The sequence below is a fragment of the Budorcas taxicolor genome, chromosome 17 (genome assembly GCF_023091745.1).
Source record: "Budorcas taxicolor isolate Tak-1 chromosome 17, Takin1.1, whole genome shotgun sequence".
Taxonomy (NCBI): domain Eukaryota; kingdom Metazoa; phylum Chordata; class Mammalia; order Artiodactyla; family Bovidae; genus Budorcas; species Budorcas taxicolor.
Window position 1 is genome coordinate 64,441,961 of NC_068926.1, and position 18,758 is coordinate 64,460,718.

The 18,758-nt window shown below is 42.7% G+C and overlaps 1 protein-coding gene across 1 annotated transcript in view; it reads left to right on the top strand.

Moving 5' to 3' along the window:
* Positions 1-18,758, top strand: part of CORO1C (coronin 1C) — a 77,076-nt gene that overhangs the window by 43,563 nt on the left and 14,755 nt on the right. The window contains exon 3 of the mRNA XM_052654316.1: positions 6,667-6,789. Within this exon, the coding sequence (XP_052510276.1) occupies positions 6,667-6,789 (123 nt within the window). The remainder of the gene's footprint in view (positions 1-6,666; positions 6,790-18,758) is intronic.

Here is an 18,758-nt window from a genome sequence, read left to right on the forward strand (position 1 = left end):
ATAGTATATATGTTTCAATGCCATTCTCCCAAATCATCCCACCCTCTCCCTCTTCCACAGAGTCCAAAAGTCTGTTCTATACATCTGTGTCTCTTTTGCTGTCTTGCATACAGGGTTATCATTACCATCTTTCTAAATTGCATATATATGTGTTAGTATACTGTATTGGTGTTTTTCTTTCTGGCTTACTTCACTCTGTATAATCGGCTCCAGTTTCATCCACCTCATTAGAACTGATTCAAATGTATTCTTTTTAATGGCTGAGTAATACTCCATTGTGTATATGTACCACAGCTTTCTTATCCATTCGTCTGCTGATGGACATCTAGGTTGCTTCCATGTCCTGGCTATTATAAACAGTGCTGCGATGAACATTGGGGTACACGTGTCTCTTTTAATTCTGGTTTCCTCAGTGTATATGCCCAGCAGTGGGATTGCTGGGTCATAAGGCAGTTCTATTTCCAGTTTTTTAAGGAATCTCCACACTGTTCTCCATAGTGGCTGTACTAGTCTGCATTCCCACCAACAGTGTAAGAGGGTTCCCTTTTCTCCACACCCTCTCCAGCATTTATTGCTTGTAGACTTTTGGATCGCAGCCATTCTGACTGGTGTGAAATGGTACCTCATTGTGGTCTTGATTTGCATTTCTCTGATAATGAGTGATGTTGAGCATCTTTTCATGTGTTTGTTAGCCATCCATATGTCTTCTTTGGAGAGATATCTATTTAGTTCTTTGGCCCATTTTTTGATTGGGTCATTTATTTTTCTGGAATTGAGCTGCATAAGTTGTTTGTATATTTTTGAGATTGGTTATTTGTCAGTTGCTTCATTTGCTATTATTTTCTCCCATTCCGAAGGCTGTCTTTTCAACTTGCTTATAGTTTCCTTTGTTATGCAGAAGCTTTTAATTTTAATTAGATCCCATTTGTTTATTTTTGCTTTTATTTCCAGTATTCTGGGAGGTGGATCATAGAAGATCCTGCTGTGACTTATGTCAGAGAGTGTTTTGCCTATGTTCTCCTCTAGGAGTTTTATAGTTTCTGGTCTTACATTTAGATCTTTAATCCATTTTGAGTTTATTTTTTGTGAATGGTGTTAGAAAGTGTTCTAGTTTCATTTTTTTACAAGTGGTTGACCAGTTTTCCCAGCACCACTTGTTAAAGAGGTTGTCTTTAATCCATTGTATATTCTTGCCTCCTTTGTCGAAGATAAGGTGTCCATAGGTGTGTGGATTTATCTCTGGGCTTTCTATTTTGTTCCATTGATATATATTTCTGTCTTTGTGCTAGTACCATACTGTCTTGATGACTGTGGCTTTGTAGTAGAGCCTGAAGTCAGGCAGGTTGATTCCTCCAGTTCCATTCTTCTTTCTCAAGATTGCTTTGGCTCTTCGAGGTTTTTTGTATTTCCATACAAATTGTGAAATTATTTGTTCTAGCTCTGTGAAAAATATCGCTGGTAGCTTGATAGGGATTGCATTGAATCTGTAGATTGCTTTGGGTAGTATACTCATTTTCACTATATTGAATCTTCCGATCCATGAACATGGTATATTTCTCCATCTATTAGTGTCCTCTTTGATTTCTTTCATCAGTGTTTTATAGTTTTCTATATATAGATCTTTAGTTTCTTTAGGTAGATGTATTCCTAAGTATTTTATTCTTTTCGTTGCAATGGTGAATGGAATTGTTTCCTTAATTTCTTTTTCTACTTTCTCATTATTAGTGTATAGGAATGCAAGGGATTTCTGGGTGTTGATTTTATATCCTGCAACTTTACTATATTCATTGATTAGCTCTAGTAATTTTCTGGTGGAGTCTTTAGGGTTTTCTGTGTAGATGATCATGTCGTCTGCAAACAGTGAGAGTTTTACTTCTTCTTTTCCAGTTTGGATTCCTTTTATTTCTTTTTCTGCCCTGATTGCTGTGGCCAAAACTGCCAGAACTATGTTGAATAGTAGTGGTGAAAGTGGGCACTCTTGTCTTGTTCCTGACTTTCAGGGAAATACTTTCAATTTTTCACCATTGAGGATAATGTTTGCTGTGGGTTTGTCATATATAGCTTTTATTATGTTGAGGTATGTTCCTTCTATTCCTGCTTTCTGGAGAGTTTTTATCATAAGTGGATGTTGAATTTTGTCAAAGGCTTTCCCTGCATATATTGAGATAATCATATGGCTTTTATTTTTCAATTTGTTAATGTGGTGAATTACATTGACTGATTTGCGGATATTGAAGAATCCTTGCATCCCTGGGATAAAGCCCACTTGGTCATGGTGTATGATCTTTTTAATGTGTTGTTGGATTCTGATTGCTAGAATTTTGTTAAGGATTTTTGCATCTATGTTCATCAGTGATATTGGCCTGTAGTTTTCTTTTTTTGTGGCATCTTTGTCAGGTTTTGGTATTAGGTTGATGGTGGCCTCATAGAATGAGTTTGGAAGTTTACCTCCCTCTGCAATTTTCTGGAAGAGTTTGAGTAGGATAGGTGTTAGCTCTTCTCTAAATTTTTGGTAGAATTCACCTGTGAAGCCGTCTGGGCCTGGGCTTTATTACCTTATTTTAATTTGCAGTCCCCTGATTACCAGTGAAATGGAGTGCTTTCCATACATCTGTTGGCTTTTCAGGCTTCCTTCCCTGTGGATCCTTGTTCCTGTCATTTGCCCCTTATTCTATTAAAGTGTTGTTGATTTTGTCAGATACACATTTTATGTATACATGCATGTAATAGTGTACAAATACAGATATTAAATACAGATATTTAATACAAATATTAAATCTCCCATTCTGCAACATATCTTTTTACTTATGTTTTTTGTGAACAACCTACACTGCTGAATTTAGTTTACATTTTTCCCCCATTTTGAGGGATATTTGCATCAATATTTATGTCCTGTAGGTTTCCTTCATGTTAGGTGGTACATTCCTTAGGTTATGGGTTCAGCAGTGTGCCTTGATTTTCTGTTCTCTGGGAATGTTGGTTGGATAAAACTCATCTGTACAGCCATCCAGGTCTGTTACGTTTGGAGTTTACTGACTGATTGGTTTTGTGCTGGTTCTTTTACGGTTCTGGGTCTGTCTAGGTTTCCTGTTTATTGAAAAACTTTTGATACATCACATATTTTCTAGGAGATGGCTTATTTTTTCTGGAATTTTAAGATTTGTTTTAGCTATATTCCACAAGTTTTGATATGGCATGTATTTACTGACTAGTTTTAACCTTTTTCTTACACTTTAACTTTTCTTTTTTTAACCTTTTTCTATTGGCTATTGGCCAGTTTTGATTTTCTATGTGAATTATTGAGTAATTCAGATGCATTGGAGATTTTTGGTTTATATTTTTCTGTTAATTTTTAATTGTATTGCATTGTACTCAGAACATGCACTTTAGGATATTGATTCCTTTGTATTTTTTGAGATTGACTTTGTGGTATCCTAATTGGTCATGTTAAAAATAAATATTTAATTTGTGTTTGGAAACGATGTTAATATGTGCCTTGTCTTACCTCTATTGCAGTTACTCATAATTACTACTGTTCTATACAGTCAGTGCTCATTTACACTGATCACATTTACCAGTTTTTTTGCTCACTGCTTGATTTGGGATCCCAGCTCTTTCTTTTGGTTAACTTTTATTTCCTGAAATAAGCCCTTGAACTTAATTCTTTGAAATTATCTTTGAAATAAGTCCAAGAACTTAATTCTTTGCATAAGAGTCTTTAAATGCTAAGTTTTCAGTATCTTTTTGTTTAAAATGTCCCATTTTTTTGGCCATCCATCACTTTTGAATGACAGTTTATCTGGGTATAGAATGCACAGGTGGTTGTTTTTCTTAGCATTTCCAAGATATTTTCCCCACATCTTTGTTTCTGTACTTGCTTTTGAGAAGTCTGCCCACAGTTGACCTAGTCACGCTCTCTCCAAGTAATTTGTCTTTTCTCTCTGGCTGCTTTTGTTTGAGATTTTGTCTTTGTTTTCGGTGTTTTGGAATTGCACTAGGATGTGAATAAATGTGGATTTGTTTTTAGTTGTTCTCCTTGGGACTTGTGCCTCTTCAATCTGAAGACTTCACCTTCAGTTAAACCGGAAAAATCCCCCGCGTTCATCTGCCTTTCCTGCATCCCCTCCTTCTGCAATGTCTGCTGCAATGTATCAGATCCCACCGTGGGGCTCATGTCTCAGAATGTTTTAAATTACAAAATGTCACACATTCAAGAGAGTAACTACTGTATAGTTTAAATAATGATAATAATGCATAATATAACGATAATAATATTAGGAAACAAACACGAGTGAGTTCACCGCCAGCACCTTGAGCAGTAGACTGTTACCTGGGGCAGGAGCTCCGGGGAGGAGTACTCACAGGGAGAGTCAGGTTGGAAACTCCTGGCTGAGGTGCTTGGTGACAGTTCCTTCTTTATGGAAGGGTATGGTCAGGGATGTTGATAGAGTGGGTTCCAGCAGTTGAATTCTGGCAACATTGCTGGGACAGTACCGCATGCTTTCCCTTGATTATGTCAGTCAGTTCTCACATCAGTTCTGGAAGAAAGAACTGTAGGGTTCTCGTTTTACAGGTGAGGAACTGAGGCTTGGCCAGGGCCTCAGGGACAAAAAGGCAATGCCACACCCCAGCCCTGGCACCTGGTCCCTGACTTTTGCTGCTCTGTGGCCCGTCAGTGACCCACATGGCTTCTCATATATGACCCAGGTTCTCTATAATACTGATTCAGGAGACCCACACTCTGGGTTGCATTAGTTTTGCAAGAGAAAGGGGCAGTGTGTGAAAAAACCCAGGCTTCAGGTCTGTAGGCTGGTCCATCTTCACCCCTCAGCTGAGAACTCAGCTTTCTCAGCAGAAAACCCTCCCAGAGACTAAGCCGACACCTCTGGTTGAGCGTCCTCCTGCGTCCCTGCCGCCGGGCCTCCTGCCGCCGCACATCTCGTGCTGCGCTGTAACTAGAGCTCTAGATGGACTCCACGCTCGGCCAGGCCAGGCCTCCCTGCTTACCTCTGTCTCCAGCACTCAGCTCAGTGTCTGGCCCAAATTGCACAGATAACACATTTGTAACTCTTAATGATGGAGTAAGTTAATAAGTTATGCAGGAAAAACTAGCAATAAGTGCCAGTTTTTCATTGAGTGTTTACTGTATTCCAGTACTATAATTTTTTTATAGATGTTATATAGATCATTGTAATGCTGGGCTATGATTTACCTCATTTCTCATTTCCTCTTCATGGTACTCCTCCTAGGTAAGTATTATTATTACTCATTTCACAGGTGATGAGCTGAAGCTTAGAGAAATTACTTGTCTGAGATCATATGCTATTTAACCAAGAGAGCCTGGGTTTGAACCCATCTCTCTCTGACTCTAAGCCTGTGATCTCTGCTTTAGCACACTGCTTCCCTGGAGATTTCCGTAGTCAGTGAAGAAATCCAAATTTACTGATCTTAAACATTTTCCAAAAAGCCTGCTCCTGTGTTGTGACACTTGGCCATAACAGGAGAGGTTGGTTTACACTGTGGTGATCCCTTTCTGTCCACCTGTGTTTAGCACATGTAGAAGGACCTCAGAAAGGACTGGCACTAACCTTTTAAAAAGGAGCCAGCTTTTATATACCTGTTGTTGTAAGAGCATTTGTCTTGGTTAACACAGAATTGGTCCAATAAGCCACATTGGCTTGTTAGGTTCAAGTGTGTAACATGAGCACCTTGTGATGGTTGCTGTGACCAATCTTAAAAGTTGTGTTCTTAATGAAATGTGGATCTGGGTAGTGCCTGAGTGCTAAAGTGGTAAATTAGAAGGCCCAGCTGGCATTTCTGTTGATTGAAGACAGCAGAGACCTTGGCACATCCTATGTCCTTCAGCCCCCGAGTACTGGTGAAAGCTTTTCTTTGTATTACCGTCACTTGCTTGCTCACAGTGCCATCCACTTCCAGAGCTGTTAATTTGTATATATTCAAGGGTATTAGCTTATTATATTAAAGGTTATATTTTACGCTTTGAGTAATACTAGTTTTTTTTTTTTCTAAACAGTAGAAACACCTATAATTTACAATTCAGCTATTTGTTAGAATTGTGTTTTGGTAAAAAGTTTTTCTTTTTTGCTGTGTCTCTTTATGCCATTGATTAATTAAATCTCTGGTTCTGGAAATGTAGCTCCTTTGTTTGATTGAGTGTCCTCAGTAGTAACTTGGAGAAGGCAGTGGCACCCCACTCCAGTACTCTTGCTGGAAAATCGCATGGACGGAGGAGCCTGGAAGGCTGCAGTCCATGGGGTCGTGAAGAGTCAGACACGACTGAGCGACTTCACTTTCACTTTTCACTTGCATGCATTGGAAAAGGAAATGGCAACCCACTCCAGTGTTCTTGCCTGGAGAATCCCAGGGACAGGGGGAGCCTGGTGGGCTGCTGTCCGTGGGGTTGCACAGAGTCAGACACGACTGAAGTGACTTAGCAGCAGCAGCAGCAGCAGCAGTAGTAACTATTTCTAGAAATGGAAGTTGACAGTTCTTATTGGTTGACGTTGGCTGATCTGAATGAACATGATCATTGGTAGAGTGTTGAGAGTTCAGGGTAGAGGTAATAAAGGAAAAATGGATCTGAGAAAACATACAGACTCTGTGGCCTTGATGATACCTACTAGGTATGTTTCTCTCTCCTTTCAGACTGGTCGAATTGACAAATCCTACCCCACAGTATGTGGCCACACAGGACCAGTGCTGGACATAGACTGGTGCCCACACAACGACCAGGTCATTGCCAGCGGCTCGGAGGACTGCACTGTTATGGTAAGTCCCCGTGGTATGGTGGGCACGCAGGCCAATGAGGAGGTTTGAAATGCAGAAAATCGTGGTAGCTTTGATTGTCCATTGTATTATGTAAGAATTTAGCAATATCAAAGTTTAACTTTGGTAAACCATTTTACAAGCCCTTATATCAAGGAGTTGTACTCTATTGTCTTTTTTTCTTCTTTCGCATGAGAGAGAGAGAGAGTGTGTGTGTGTGTCTTCTTCCTTGTTAACAGTTGACACATCTGCATGGTTGGGAAGATTTTAGAAAAGATAAAGTGACTTTCAAATATTTCCATGAATGCCATTGGACAGCATAACCTTCCTCCCCACCAAAAAGGCAGAGAAAATTGTTAGCATGAATTGCATATTCCAGTGAAATATGATGCCAGAGGTTATACAGATAAATGGGACATGAAACAGATACTGAGAGATACTAATGAGTTTTTTGCAAGTGCTTATTTCCAAGCTAATGTTTGTGGACCCTGATTAAGAAAGTCCTTTCTCTGCAAACATCCAACTTGAAAGATTTTTAAAGTAAGTTCTTTATGTGCCCTAGGTTCTGAAAGTAGGTTATGTGTGAAACCAGGCTTTGGTGGAAGGAAGGAGTACTTTTGAAAGTGAAGCTTCTTGTTCTTGATTATGTTCTTCTTAGCCTTCAAATGTAATTATGGGTTTGGATGCATTTTTAACCCTATCCCAACATCTGCTGGAAAGGTTGAGCCTGAGTGCGGAAGGGGAGTCCTGAAGTCAGGTCTGGATGGGAGCAGGTCTTCCCTAAGGCAGCCTCTCACTTGGCAGTGGAGAGCTGCAAGAACCGTGCTCGGGTAGCTCCCTCTTGGGTTTCTGTGCACTGAACCAGACCTAGAAACATTGTTTGGAAGGCTTTGTTAATTATAATTATTTTACATAAACACAAATTAATTCCTGAACTGTGCCATTTAAACATTTACCAATTTTTCTCATGGACTTTTGGCTGAGGATAACTCCTCCTGTGATCTCATGATTTTGGCAGCCAAAACATATTAAAGAAATATGCTGCTATTAAAAGGAATTGTTCCATTTAACATGCCTTGCTAAACTGATCATTTGAATGGCTGCAGATACATTTTGCTAAGGGAGAGAAACAGTGTTCCGACCCAATGCCAAATCTTAATCTAAGAAACCTTAACCTTTCTTAGAGAAGGGTGTTTGACCCTTCTCTCCTCATCTCCAGCATTATTGGTCATGTTACCCTTTAAAACACAAACAAACAAACCACCTTTGTGTTATAAAACACACTAAACAGTTAAGTGAAAAAGTGAATTGAGAGATTTATGAGAGTGAACATCCTGTGACCACCACCCAGGTCAAGAAGTGGGATTCTCCCAGCCCTCTCAGACTCTTCCTATGCCCACCCCAATCCTGAGCCACCCCTCCCTCCACAAGTAACCAGTAAATTCACCTCTTTGCCTGTCTTTGTGGTTTTAATCATGTAAACGTGTATCTCTGGATGATGCTAGAGCTCAGTCTTCCAAGTTTTAAGAGCTTGGTAGGTCTTTTAAGTCTTTCCTAGTCTACAGGAGGAGCTCCTCCTCCATCCTTTCCTTGTTGGAGATGCCTGACCTTCGACCTGAAGCTTCCAGCAGTCTAGATTCTGCTGATTGCACCCTCATGGTCCAGTTCAACCTGCTTCTCTGTCCTTCAGATTCCCTGCGAGTTGGCAGCTGCATCCTGGAGTGTGATTAGATTTAGATTCCAACCCTTTGACAAGCCTAGAGCTCCAGCCCTGGTTTCCCTCAAGGCATGAGGTCTCAAGATGCCTGTTTTTTTTTTTTTCTCTTTTTTAAAATTTGCATAGTTACTGGATATCAGTTGTTTTCAGTTTTCAGCTGGTAAAAGTTGTAAGCTAGTCCTCCCTCTTATCTATGTAGTTACCCAGGAGTATATAGTTCATACAGGAAAGCAGGGTAAACATTTGATTCTTTCCTTTTATTTACCAAGTTTTCAAGATAATGAATTGGTTCTCGGTCTTCCTCAGAAGGTGACCAATTAGTTTTTCCTTTGGAGGTTTTCTTCCCCTTTCATTTCATATGGAACTTATGGATTTGAACTTATTTCACAGTTTTTGATCCATTACAGTTCTTCTTTCAAAGCTCAGCTCATTCAGTCTTTGCTAATGGGAACCTGTCTGTAGTTCCCGAGTCCTTCTGACATGACCCTGCTTGTTTCTGTTGCTTCCTTACTCTTTGGTATGTCGAAGTGTCCAAGGCCCATCCTGGACATCTCTAGCCACACACCTCGAATCGGCCTTTCTCTCAGAAGCTCTGGTTTCTTTGAATGGAAAATAGAATTTCTCGGTCACCGTCTGGGTGCTTAGGGATGCTCATTGTTACTGTGGTGATCATTGTTTATAAGACCGTGTGGTAAATTTGTTCAGAATATACATATATATTTAAAGATATGATACCTTGTGACTTAGTTTTAATCTTGCTAGTTCAAAGTCAGGACTATAGAGTTTTTATCTGACTTCTTTAATAATACATCTCTGTCTCCTTTCTTTCATACCCAGAATCCTGGTTTTCAGGGAGTCAGGATGAATTAAAATATTCTAATCTATCTCATTTGCTGTTTCACGGTATACACACAGTAGTCTCACACTAAAAATACCAATAGTATCACCACTGTCATGATTGCTGAAAGGAGTTAAAAAAACGTCATTTGGATCATCTGACACTCCTCCTCTGGTAGATTGTAGACCCCAGTTCTCTGGAAACCAACCTGAGAGGGCTCCCTGCTGGGATGGGCTGGATCCACACTGAGGAGCAGTTCCAAGGGACGGAATCAACTAGGAAAGGCTCGTGGGAACACGTGCTCTAAACTCTTCTATATTGACAGCGGCTTGTTGTGACCTTTATCAGTTCAGTTCAGTCGCTCAGTCGTGTCCGACTCTCTGCGACCCCATGAATCGCAGCACGCCAGGCCTCCCTGTCCATCACCAACTCCCGGAGTTCACGCAAACTCATGTCCATCAAGTCAGTGATGCCATTCAGCCATCTCATCCTCCGTTGTCCCCTTCTGCTCCTGCCCCCAATCCCTCCCAGCATCAGGGTCTTTTCTAGTGCGTCAACTCTTCTCGTGAGGTGGCCAAAATATTGGAGTTTCAGCTTTAGCATCAGTCTTTCCAATGAACACCCAAGACTGATCTCCTTTAGGATGGACTGGTCGGATCTCCTTGCAGTCCAAGGGACTCTCAAGAGTCTTCTCTAACACCACAGTTCAAAAGCATCAATTCTTTGGCGCTCAGCTTTCTTCACAGTCCAACTCTCACATCCATACATGACCACTGAAAAAAACCGTAGCCTTGACTAGACAGACCTTTGTTGGCAAAGTAATGTCTCTGCTTTTGAATATGCTATCTAGGATGGTCATAACCTTCCTTCCAAGGAGTAAGTGTCTTTTAATTTCATGGCTGCAGTCACCATCTGCAGTGATTTTGGAGCCCCCAAAAATAAAGTCTGGCACTGTTTCCACTGTTTCCCCATCTATTTCCCATGAAGTGATGGGACCAGATGCCGTGATCTTTGTTTTCTGACCTTTATACTTGAAGGTAAATTTTTCTGGATATAAAATCCTCGCTCACAGCATTTCCTTGAGTATTTAAATATCTTATTTGGGCATAAAGTGTTGCTATAAAAAACCAGATGATGGTGTAATTTTCTTTTCCTTACAGAGTATGTTCTTTTTGCCTAGATGTTCATAAGGTTTTTGTTTTTTTCTTAAAATGTAGTAAATTTTGCTAGACTATTTTTGGTTATTCTGAGTTGGTGTTTCTGAGTATGTGATGTGCTCTTTCAGTGTAGCTTCAGGTCTTTTTTTTTTTTTTTTTTTTTTCTTCCCTCCAGGAAAGTTTTCCTGACTTAGAAGTCTTCAAAATTTGTTCTTTTGCTTTGGTTTTTTCCTTCAGGGACTCCTGTTATCCAAGTGCTTTATCGTCTTTCTTTGATGTTTGATATTATCTATCTAGCTTTGATATTTATCAGTTTCTCTCCGAACCTTTCTTCTTCTTTTTTTAGCATTTGCAAAGATGTTTAATAGCACTCCTGTCTATTAAAGAAAACACAAAGTTCAGATGCCCAACAGTAATTATGTTTAACACTTGGTATATACATTTGGATAAAGAGAAACGCTGCTGAGTAGACACTGGATTTAAATAAAGGTGTTGTAGGTATAATTCATTATAATTTATATTATGAATAAATTAGAAAAAAAGGCTGAAAAAGACAGTAGAGGTTTATTTTTCACTATTCTTTCATTTGGACCCAAACACACCATGCCCCTGCCCCACCAAGAGCTTATTACTTCCTGCCATTAAAGCATAATGATGACTCTCCACCAGGCAGTTACAGCACAGAACCAGCCCCTGGTTCAGTGGAAGCAGTGTTTGGGTCTACAGTTTATATGCTAACTTCGCCCCAGCTTGAGGAGCACAGACTCATGCCTTTGGTCACTTGAGACTTTTTAAAAAGCACCAACTGATGGTGTTAGCTGATTTGGACCTGAAATGCCACTGTCCACCAGAGAAGAGGCTCTCATTAGATTCCGAATCTGTTATTTATTTTTCAGAAATCAAAACAAGAAGAAACTTATGAGAACAAGGCCATCCTAGGAATGTTCATAAAACCTCTCTTCAGCTTGTGACTGATATATGAAATTACAGATAAATAAATATCCCCTCCCCAACCAGGTGTGAGGCTTAACCAGCAGCTTCAGAGGCCTAGTCTATCTATTGTGTTCAGAAAGAAACTTTGCCTTAAAAGGTCAGACCAGTAACACTGCAGCCCCAGCAGCCTCTGCAAAGAGCCCTTGCCAGCCACCAGCAGTTGGACACAAGAGTGTCCAGCACCAGTCCCCGGGCCTCTGTCCCCAGAGTTTCACAGGCAGGATCCATGTGAGGGGAGCAGCCCGTACTGCTGGAGGATGGCCCAATACTCCCCAGGGCACAACCGGGCAAAGGATGCCAGACTTTCCATGCACAGGCAAATCGACCACAGTTGAGCCTAGTCAACCTCAGGGCTCTGGTTGTCCCCAGTTGGTCCCCAGTCAATCACCAGGGACAGACAAGGCCAGAGGTCTTGGAATTCCTCGACATTCAGAGAGCTGGCCTGAGGGCTGAGGTTGGCGCTGGTGAAAGCAAGTGGTCCCCCAAATGCCTGGGCTGAGTCGGGCCTGAAGGGCGTGGTCAGGAACCCGGATACCTGCAAGAGGAGTGGAGAGGTTCGGATCCTCCGAGGGTTCCATCCCAGGGTCACTGGACCTGTGGGCAGCGGGTGGCTCAGGAGCCCCTCGGGTGTGCACACATGGCGGGACCTGCAGACTTCAGCCACACTGGGGTCTGCGGGCCTTGGCCCCCTGCATGGGCGTACCAGAGGCATCCCTCTTACTCATTTCTTGTAGGCTAAAATTTTTCTGCTTTTTACCTTTTATTTCTTTGGGGTTGTTATTTGTGTCTGTTTGCTCTTAGTTTCTTTGTTAGCCTTTGTTTCTAAAGTACTTTTACTTTGAGATCTAATTTTTTCTTGGTTTCCACCACCTTGTTCTTGAATTTTTCAAGTTCAGACTTACAACGTTTCCTGTCTTATTCTTTTAATAATGTCTTTTGAAGCGTGTGTGATAGTATTTAAATCGTTTTTTGGCGCAGATCTTGTTAGTGTTCTGCATTGTCTGTCGGGGTGCTATTCTGTACCTTATTCTCTTTTTTTCTCGTAGTTTTGGGGCCTTTATTTATTTGTTTATTTGTTTATTTTTGCTCTCTCTTATTTTTATGTGAATTTAGTTTTTCCAAAGCTTTTGAAAGCTGGCTTGGTTTATAAAGCTATTCAAACTTTGCAGAGCGCCCTCTTCTGTCGTTTTCAGGTAGTGCTGGGGAACACCGTGGCTTGGTGTGTATTTCCTGACCTGCTTTTAATTTGACCTTTCTGATTCCTTTGTCCATCTCACTTAGGTCCTGCCCAGCTTTGCTTTGATTTCTTGGAATTGCCTCTCAGTGTGGGCCTGTCTCAGAAGGGAGTCCTCTCTGGCTGGCTTCTAGAATACTGGGGTCTAGCTTTCTCAGCCCCTTCAGACCTTTGCTGTTTCAGGCCCCTGTTCTCGTCCACTGTTGGGGAAGGCAGAGCCCCTCCCGTTTCCGTTGTGGTCTCGTAACAGCCTGCTCTGCTCAGGTCTGTGGGCCCCCCGTTGCTGCCCCATGAGTTTTTCACACAGAGGCCGACAGCACACAGGTCGTGTGGCTGTTGTTGATTTTCCTCCACCCGCTTGCATCTGGGTCGTCGCCTCGTTTTCTGCAAATGTGGTCCCTGTATTTTGTTTTGTCATCTGAGTGCTCTGTGTTTTTCTGCAGGGACTCGGGGAGATCTGCCGCTGACACCACTGTCTTCCCAGAATCCTCCCGTGTTGCCCCTTGATTGGTTTTGCCAGAGTGAACATTTTATAAATTTGGGATAAATCTTCCTCCAGCTTTTTTTTAGTCCCTTAAGTATGGGGCTGGTATTTTAATCGCTTAATTTGCCTCAAATCATTTGATATTATTGGGCTAATTACAAAATGCTTTAATAACTCAGCAGTTGAAAAAAAAGTTTTTAAGAAGTATTTGATCTACCCCACCTGCTTCTTAATACGTCATTTTCCACTTGTTCTGAAGGTAAAAGAACACCATACAATAGATCAAATAATTTCAAACAGCAGCTTTTATTAATTAAAAAAAGAAGAAGAAGAGAAGTTGGCTCTAGTTTCCTCCTGGTGATAGCCCAGGAGCTGCAAATGCTATCAGGGCCCAGCTCTTGTAGAGAAAGGATGCTGAGAAAGTCCCAGGCCACGTATATATATTTATCTATGCTCTCAGCCTTAGCTACCTTACTTGTTTCAAAAACTAAATTAAATAAATAAACACACAAATACGCCAATTGAGAAGATCAAGGAAGGTATAAATATATAATGAGTTATTTTTCTTATAGTGAGTTTTGATGTATACTTACAGAGGATTCATGGCAGTAAGAATATCTTCAGCAGATAATTCAGTAGAAAAAAATACAACAAAACCAGTTTACCAAATGGTAAATGATTAAATTAGTTTTAAAAACTGCTTCTTGTATTTATGGTGTAATTCTGCGATGTCCTCTGCATTTAAGTGGTGGTTAATTCATTGCATTGATTCTGTGACACTGATGTTAGTGTTGATTGCAGTTTTCGAGAAGGAATGCCAGCCTTATGGTACATCCCTTCATCATTTAGAGATGGCTTCCTGAAGCCACCTGAAGGTAAATTTACAGGCGTAGTTTGCCCTTGATGTGCTGTTGTCTTGTCTTCTCATGTTTTGGCCACTCCACTTGGCATGTGGTGTGGGATCTTGGTTCTCTGACCAGGGATCGACACTGTGTTCCCTGCAGGGGAAGTGCACAGTCTTAACCCCTGGACCTCCAGGGAAGTCCTGGTGGACTGCTTCTTGAAGTGATGTTTTGTACAAGCAAATAGCAATGATATAAACCCTGCTCCGGGAAACTATACTCTGCTCCTAGGTTTTCCAGATTTTTTGATACTGTGAGTTCTTTTCTCTAACAAAATCTCCTCACAGAGAGTTTGAAAGATTGCAGCTGTTGAGTGTTTTATTTGGGAAAATTTTAGCTCCAGGAAAATAACAACACCTTATATAATACAAATAGCAACCAAGGTAGGTTTAGTGAATGGTGTCGATTCAACACTGTCCCTTATCTGCAAACACAAATGCAAAAGAGCAGCTGTCCAGACAGTGGGGCCGCCTGGTTGGCTCTTCCAGAGTCTGGGAGAGGGGATGTTCCCGCAGGAGGAGCACTCTTACTTGTCTTCAGCTGGAGGTTCTGATGGTCCCAGATGACGAGGCTTAAATGGCCACTGTTCCCTTTTCCCGAATCAGTCTTAACACTCCTGTGGACATCAACAGTGATCAGCTCCCTAGTTTAGCCAGTTTTGCGTCCGTTGTAAATTTTCCTATTGTGGGCTTTGCCTTGAAATAAAGATGGAAGTGACGTGGTTGGTGATGAGAGCGCATTCCCCAGGGCTCCAACCCCTCTCAGTCATTCAGCAGGACTTGTTATTTCCATTCTGTCCAGATTGCATCTGGGCCATCGGCCAAGTGGCTATTCCTTGGCACATCGGAACCCCACTCTCAGTTCTTGATTTTCTCAAGACCAGCGTTGTTCTCAGTGTCACGGTTCGTGAGGGGTGTCCTGCCCGCGGGGGTGGTTGGACGGCGGCTTCTGCCGGGGCGGGGGGTGGAGGGCGGTTTGCTGCTCTGCAGCGGCTGCAGTCTCAGCCTCTCCCTGTCCCTTCAGATCAGCGCTTTCCTTCATTCTGCCTTTGGAGTTGATTTCTTCTGTGTTTAAAAAACGCAGCCTTTGTGGGGAATCCTCCTTTTTGTGGCCATAACTGCAGTAGCTGGCCCGGTAGCAAGTTCACGACGGGTAATTAAAGCAGGGAAGCGGTGTCTGGAAACACTTTCTGTTTGCTTTAAATTTGCGCTGTGTTTGAGAAATAAAACCGTCAAACAGATACACTTTAAAATGATTGCTTTGAGAGAAGTCCGCTTTTCTTAATTTTCCTCACTTTTTTCCTGTTAGAACTGTTCTCTGGACCTGTCTTTTTTCATATTCAGAAATTCACGTGGGAAAAGGAGGCCAGTTATTCCTGAACAGGGGCTTAAAGTTGTTTTTTTCCAGAACCATGTTGGCTTTTCACTCACTGATTCACTTTTTCATCTGAAAGCCCTAAAGACTGGTGGTGTTTTTTCCCCCTTTCTTTGGCTCAGAGGTTAAAGCGTCTGCCTCCAATGCGGGAGACCTAGGTTCGATCCCTGGGTCGGGAAGATCCCCTGGAGAAAGAAATGGTAACCCACTCCAGTATTCTTGCCTGGAGAATCCCATGGACGGAGAAGCCTGGTAGGCTACAGTCCATGGGGTCGCGAAGAGTCAGACACGACTGAGCGACTTCACTTCCTTTCTTTCTTTCTTTCAAAACGAAACAAGATAAAACATTGCCTTAGTAATGTATCATCCACACAGAAAATGCCAGGAATACGCAGTATTATTTTAAAAAATAAGAAAAAAGCCAGGAGGTGAGGGGATAGCTTGTAGTGGCTGCCAGGCTGAATGCCCGCTGAGGGTTCAGCAGAGGGTATCTGAGGCCTCTTTTCCTCGCTGCTCCCCGAGTATGAGTCTGGAAGAGCGAGTGGTATCAGAGTCCTTGCCGAGGCCACGGAGCACAGAGGAGCTAGCGGACCAGCCTGGAGATGAGAGCTGATCTTCTCTGTGCTGACTGGCTGGGCGTGAACTAGAGCTTTCACACATGGGATATCTTGGACATAAATTAGGCAGTTAGGTACAGGGCTGAATTAATTTGAAGACAAATTAATTTCATTGCCAAGAATCCTGCTGTTCAGACTTAAAATTACATATTGGGGTCTTAGGGGTCACAGTTCCAACAAGAAAAATAATCATGAACGTAGATCCTTTTTATTTGCCAGGCGCTGTTTTAAGCCTTCATGTGGTGATTGTATTTAATCACTGTTAACAGCACAGTGAGGCAGGAGCATGTCCCATTTTACTACTCAGGAAACCCAGGCCCAAGAGAGGTGACAGTTTAGTCAAAGGTCACTCCGTTTGCAGTAGTTCACCTTTGGGTGGTGCTTAGGGGTGCAGAATGTTTCGACGTGTTTGACCTTTCCAGTTACCCTGAGAGGGCAGAGCTGCTGCTGTCCCTTGAATCAAACAAGGAAATTGAGGCTCCTGGAAGTGAAGCCCCTTTTTCATGCTGACGTGGCCAGTTAGCGTCCCAGCTCTGGCGGAGACCTGGTCTCTGATATCCTGGCCAGCGTCCACACCAGCCTGCATCCCAGGTCGTGCGCAGGAAAACTAAACATAGACTGAATGGGACTCCCACGACCTCTCCAGTCCAAACTGGAAGGCCGCTGTGGCGGTAGCAGGCAGCCCAGCAAAGGGCAGAGAGCCACGTGCCAGCGGGCCTGTGAGCCAGCTCAGCGGGCACCACGCAGGGCTGTGTCCACTTCGTGTGGAAGGACCTATAGGTGTGCCAGGCCTTTCCCGAGTCCACCTTCCTCCCTGCAGAGGCTGGAGGGCTGCTGTCTGTGTCTCCTCGAACAGGAGTTTCCCCACACAGTCATTGTCCCCTCCTGCTGGACTCTCCTGCCAGGGTTATCTTCTTACTCTGCTGTCTCCCAGCCCCTCAGCCAGCCTCTTTGGAGCATCTACTCTTTAGAAAATTGCTCCCTACAGCTGTTTTCTTTTAAAACTAGATCCTTGATTTCCTTCCTTCCCTCTCCCCTTCTTTCTTTCCTGCTTCCACCTGTCACCTAACTCCTATTCATCCTTAGAGGTGTCTCCTCAGGGAATCTTCCTGGATGTACCAGACTCAGGTGGCAGGAAGGCAACCTCGTGACACTTAATTTTCACTCCACTTAGCTCATATCAATGTCGTGTTGGTAATGTAGACTCTGTGGTTTCCTAGTGAAAAAGACAAGTAACAACTACAGCTAACACTTACCCAGAGCCTGCCTTAGGCCAGGCGTTGTTCTGAGTGCTTTAGATTCATGTTGTTGCATTGGTCTCCGGACAACCCCAGTGAGAGCAAATTCCTTACTATTCCCATTTTATAGGCGAGGAAGCTTGAGGTCCAGATAGGTTAGGTGAATGTCCCTAAGGTCATACAGCTGATATGTAGAAGAATTAGGATATTCCTCACCCCTGCACTGTACTGGGGGCACTGACTGTGTGTCAGGCACTGTTCCAGGACTTTCTCACAGCACTAAATGAAGTCTGACCCTTTCCTGTGCTGAGCCCTTTGACCATCACCGTAAGAGGCCTGGGCTGGAGTGGAAGGAAGATCTGTTTGGCTCCCAAGCCCATGCTCCAGCTTTCTGTTCGACTTTGCTGTCTTTGACTTTCGGTCTCATAGACCGACCACTCTGCTTTGTTAAGACTATAAACCTCTTGAGAGCAGGATCTAAGTTCAGTTGTCCTTCTCCTCCTTGCCTGGTGGTGGGCCTGTGTTACGGTGGCTACTCAAGGAGAGTGCTCTTGAGTGAGTGACCGAGGTAGTACGATGGGTTAGGTGTCTGCGTGAAATGCATAAGCCTTGTTGATGGAACCATGGGTCTGCCAAAAGTTAGATAAAGAAGAGACAAAGAATTTCCTCATTTTTAAAAGTATATAATAAATATTATGCTCCATGACTAAAATCTCCTTGCCATCCAAAGAAAAGATGGAGGAAGAAACTTGAGAAAGAAGAGATGAAGTACCGTTATGAGCTCTCATGTTTAAGACAGGAAATGCTGATTATATCCAAAGCCACCCATCACTCCACGCCTCATTAGGGATTTAGAAAATGCACTATTTAATCGGGGTCAGTCAGGCACTGAAGGTTTTATGATCCTTGTGGGAAAACCCGGCAGCCCGTGGTCACAGTGCCACCTGGAGACAGCATGTGGAATTACATGCTTTCTGTCCCAAGCCTGGTCAGAATTCATTTTGCAAACTGCATTTCCTGTTGAGTCATTGAAGTCCCACTTCCTAACTGTTTCTCTGCCGACTTTGTGCTTCGATTAAATCAGTACTTGTTTTCTGTTCAAAATTTCTGTCCTGCTTTACTTTCAAATAGCCAAGTTCAATGTGGAGCTGATTTACTGATCATAAACCCTTGAATAAAAACAGGGGAAAGCAAACAGGTAACACTAGAGGGTAGCAGATACCCACACTCCAAGAGAGGGGGCCACAGGCCAGAGTCTGTTTTGTTCGGAGGAGAGAAGCCTGGTCTGGGTGATGGGTGGGAAGGAGCAAGGTCGGTGCCCCTTGCCTTCCCATGCTGGTTCACATCTGCCTTAAAACCCGCTGAATGATGGAGCATTCAGGGGAAATTAGGTGGTTTTCCTAAGCCCTCAGAAGTCA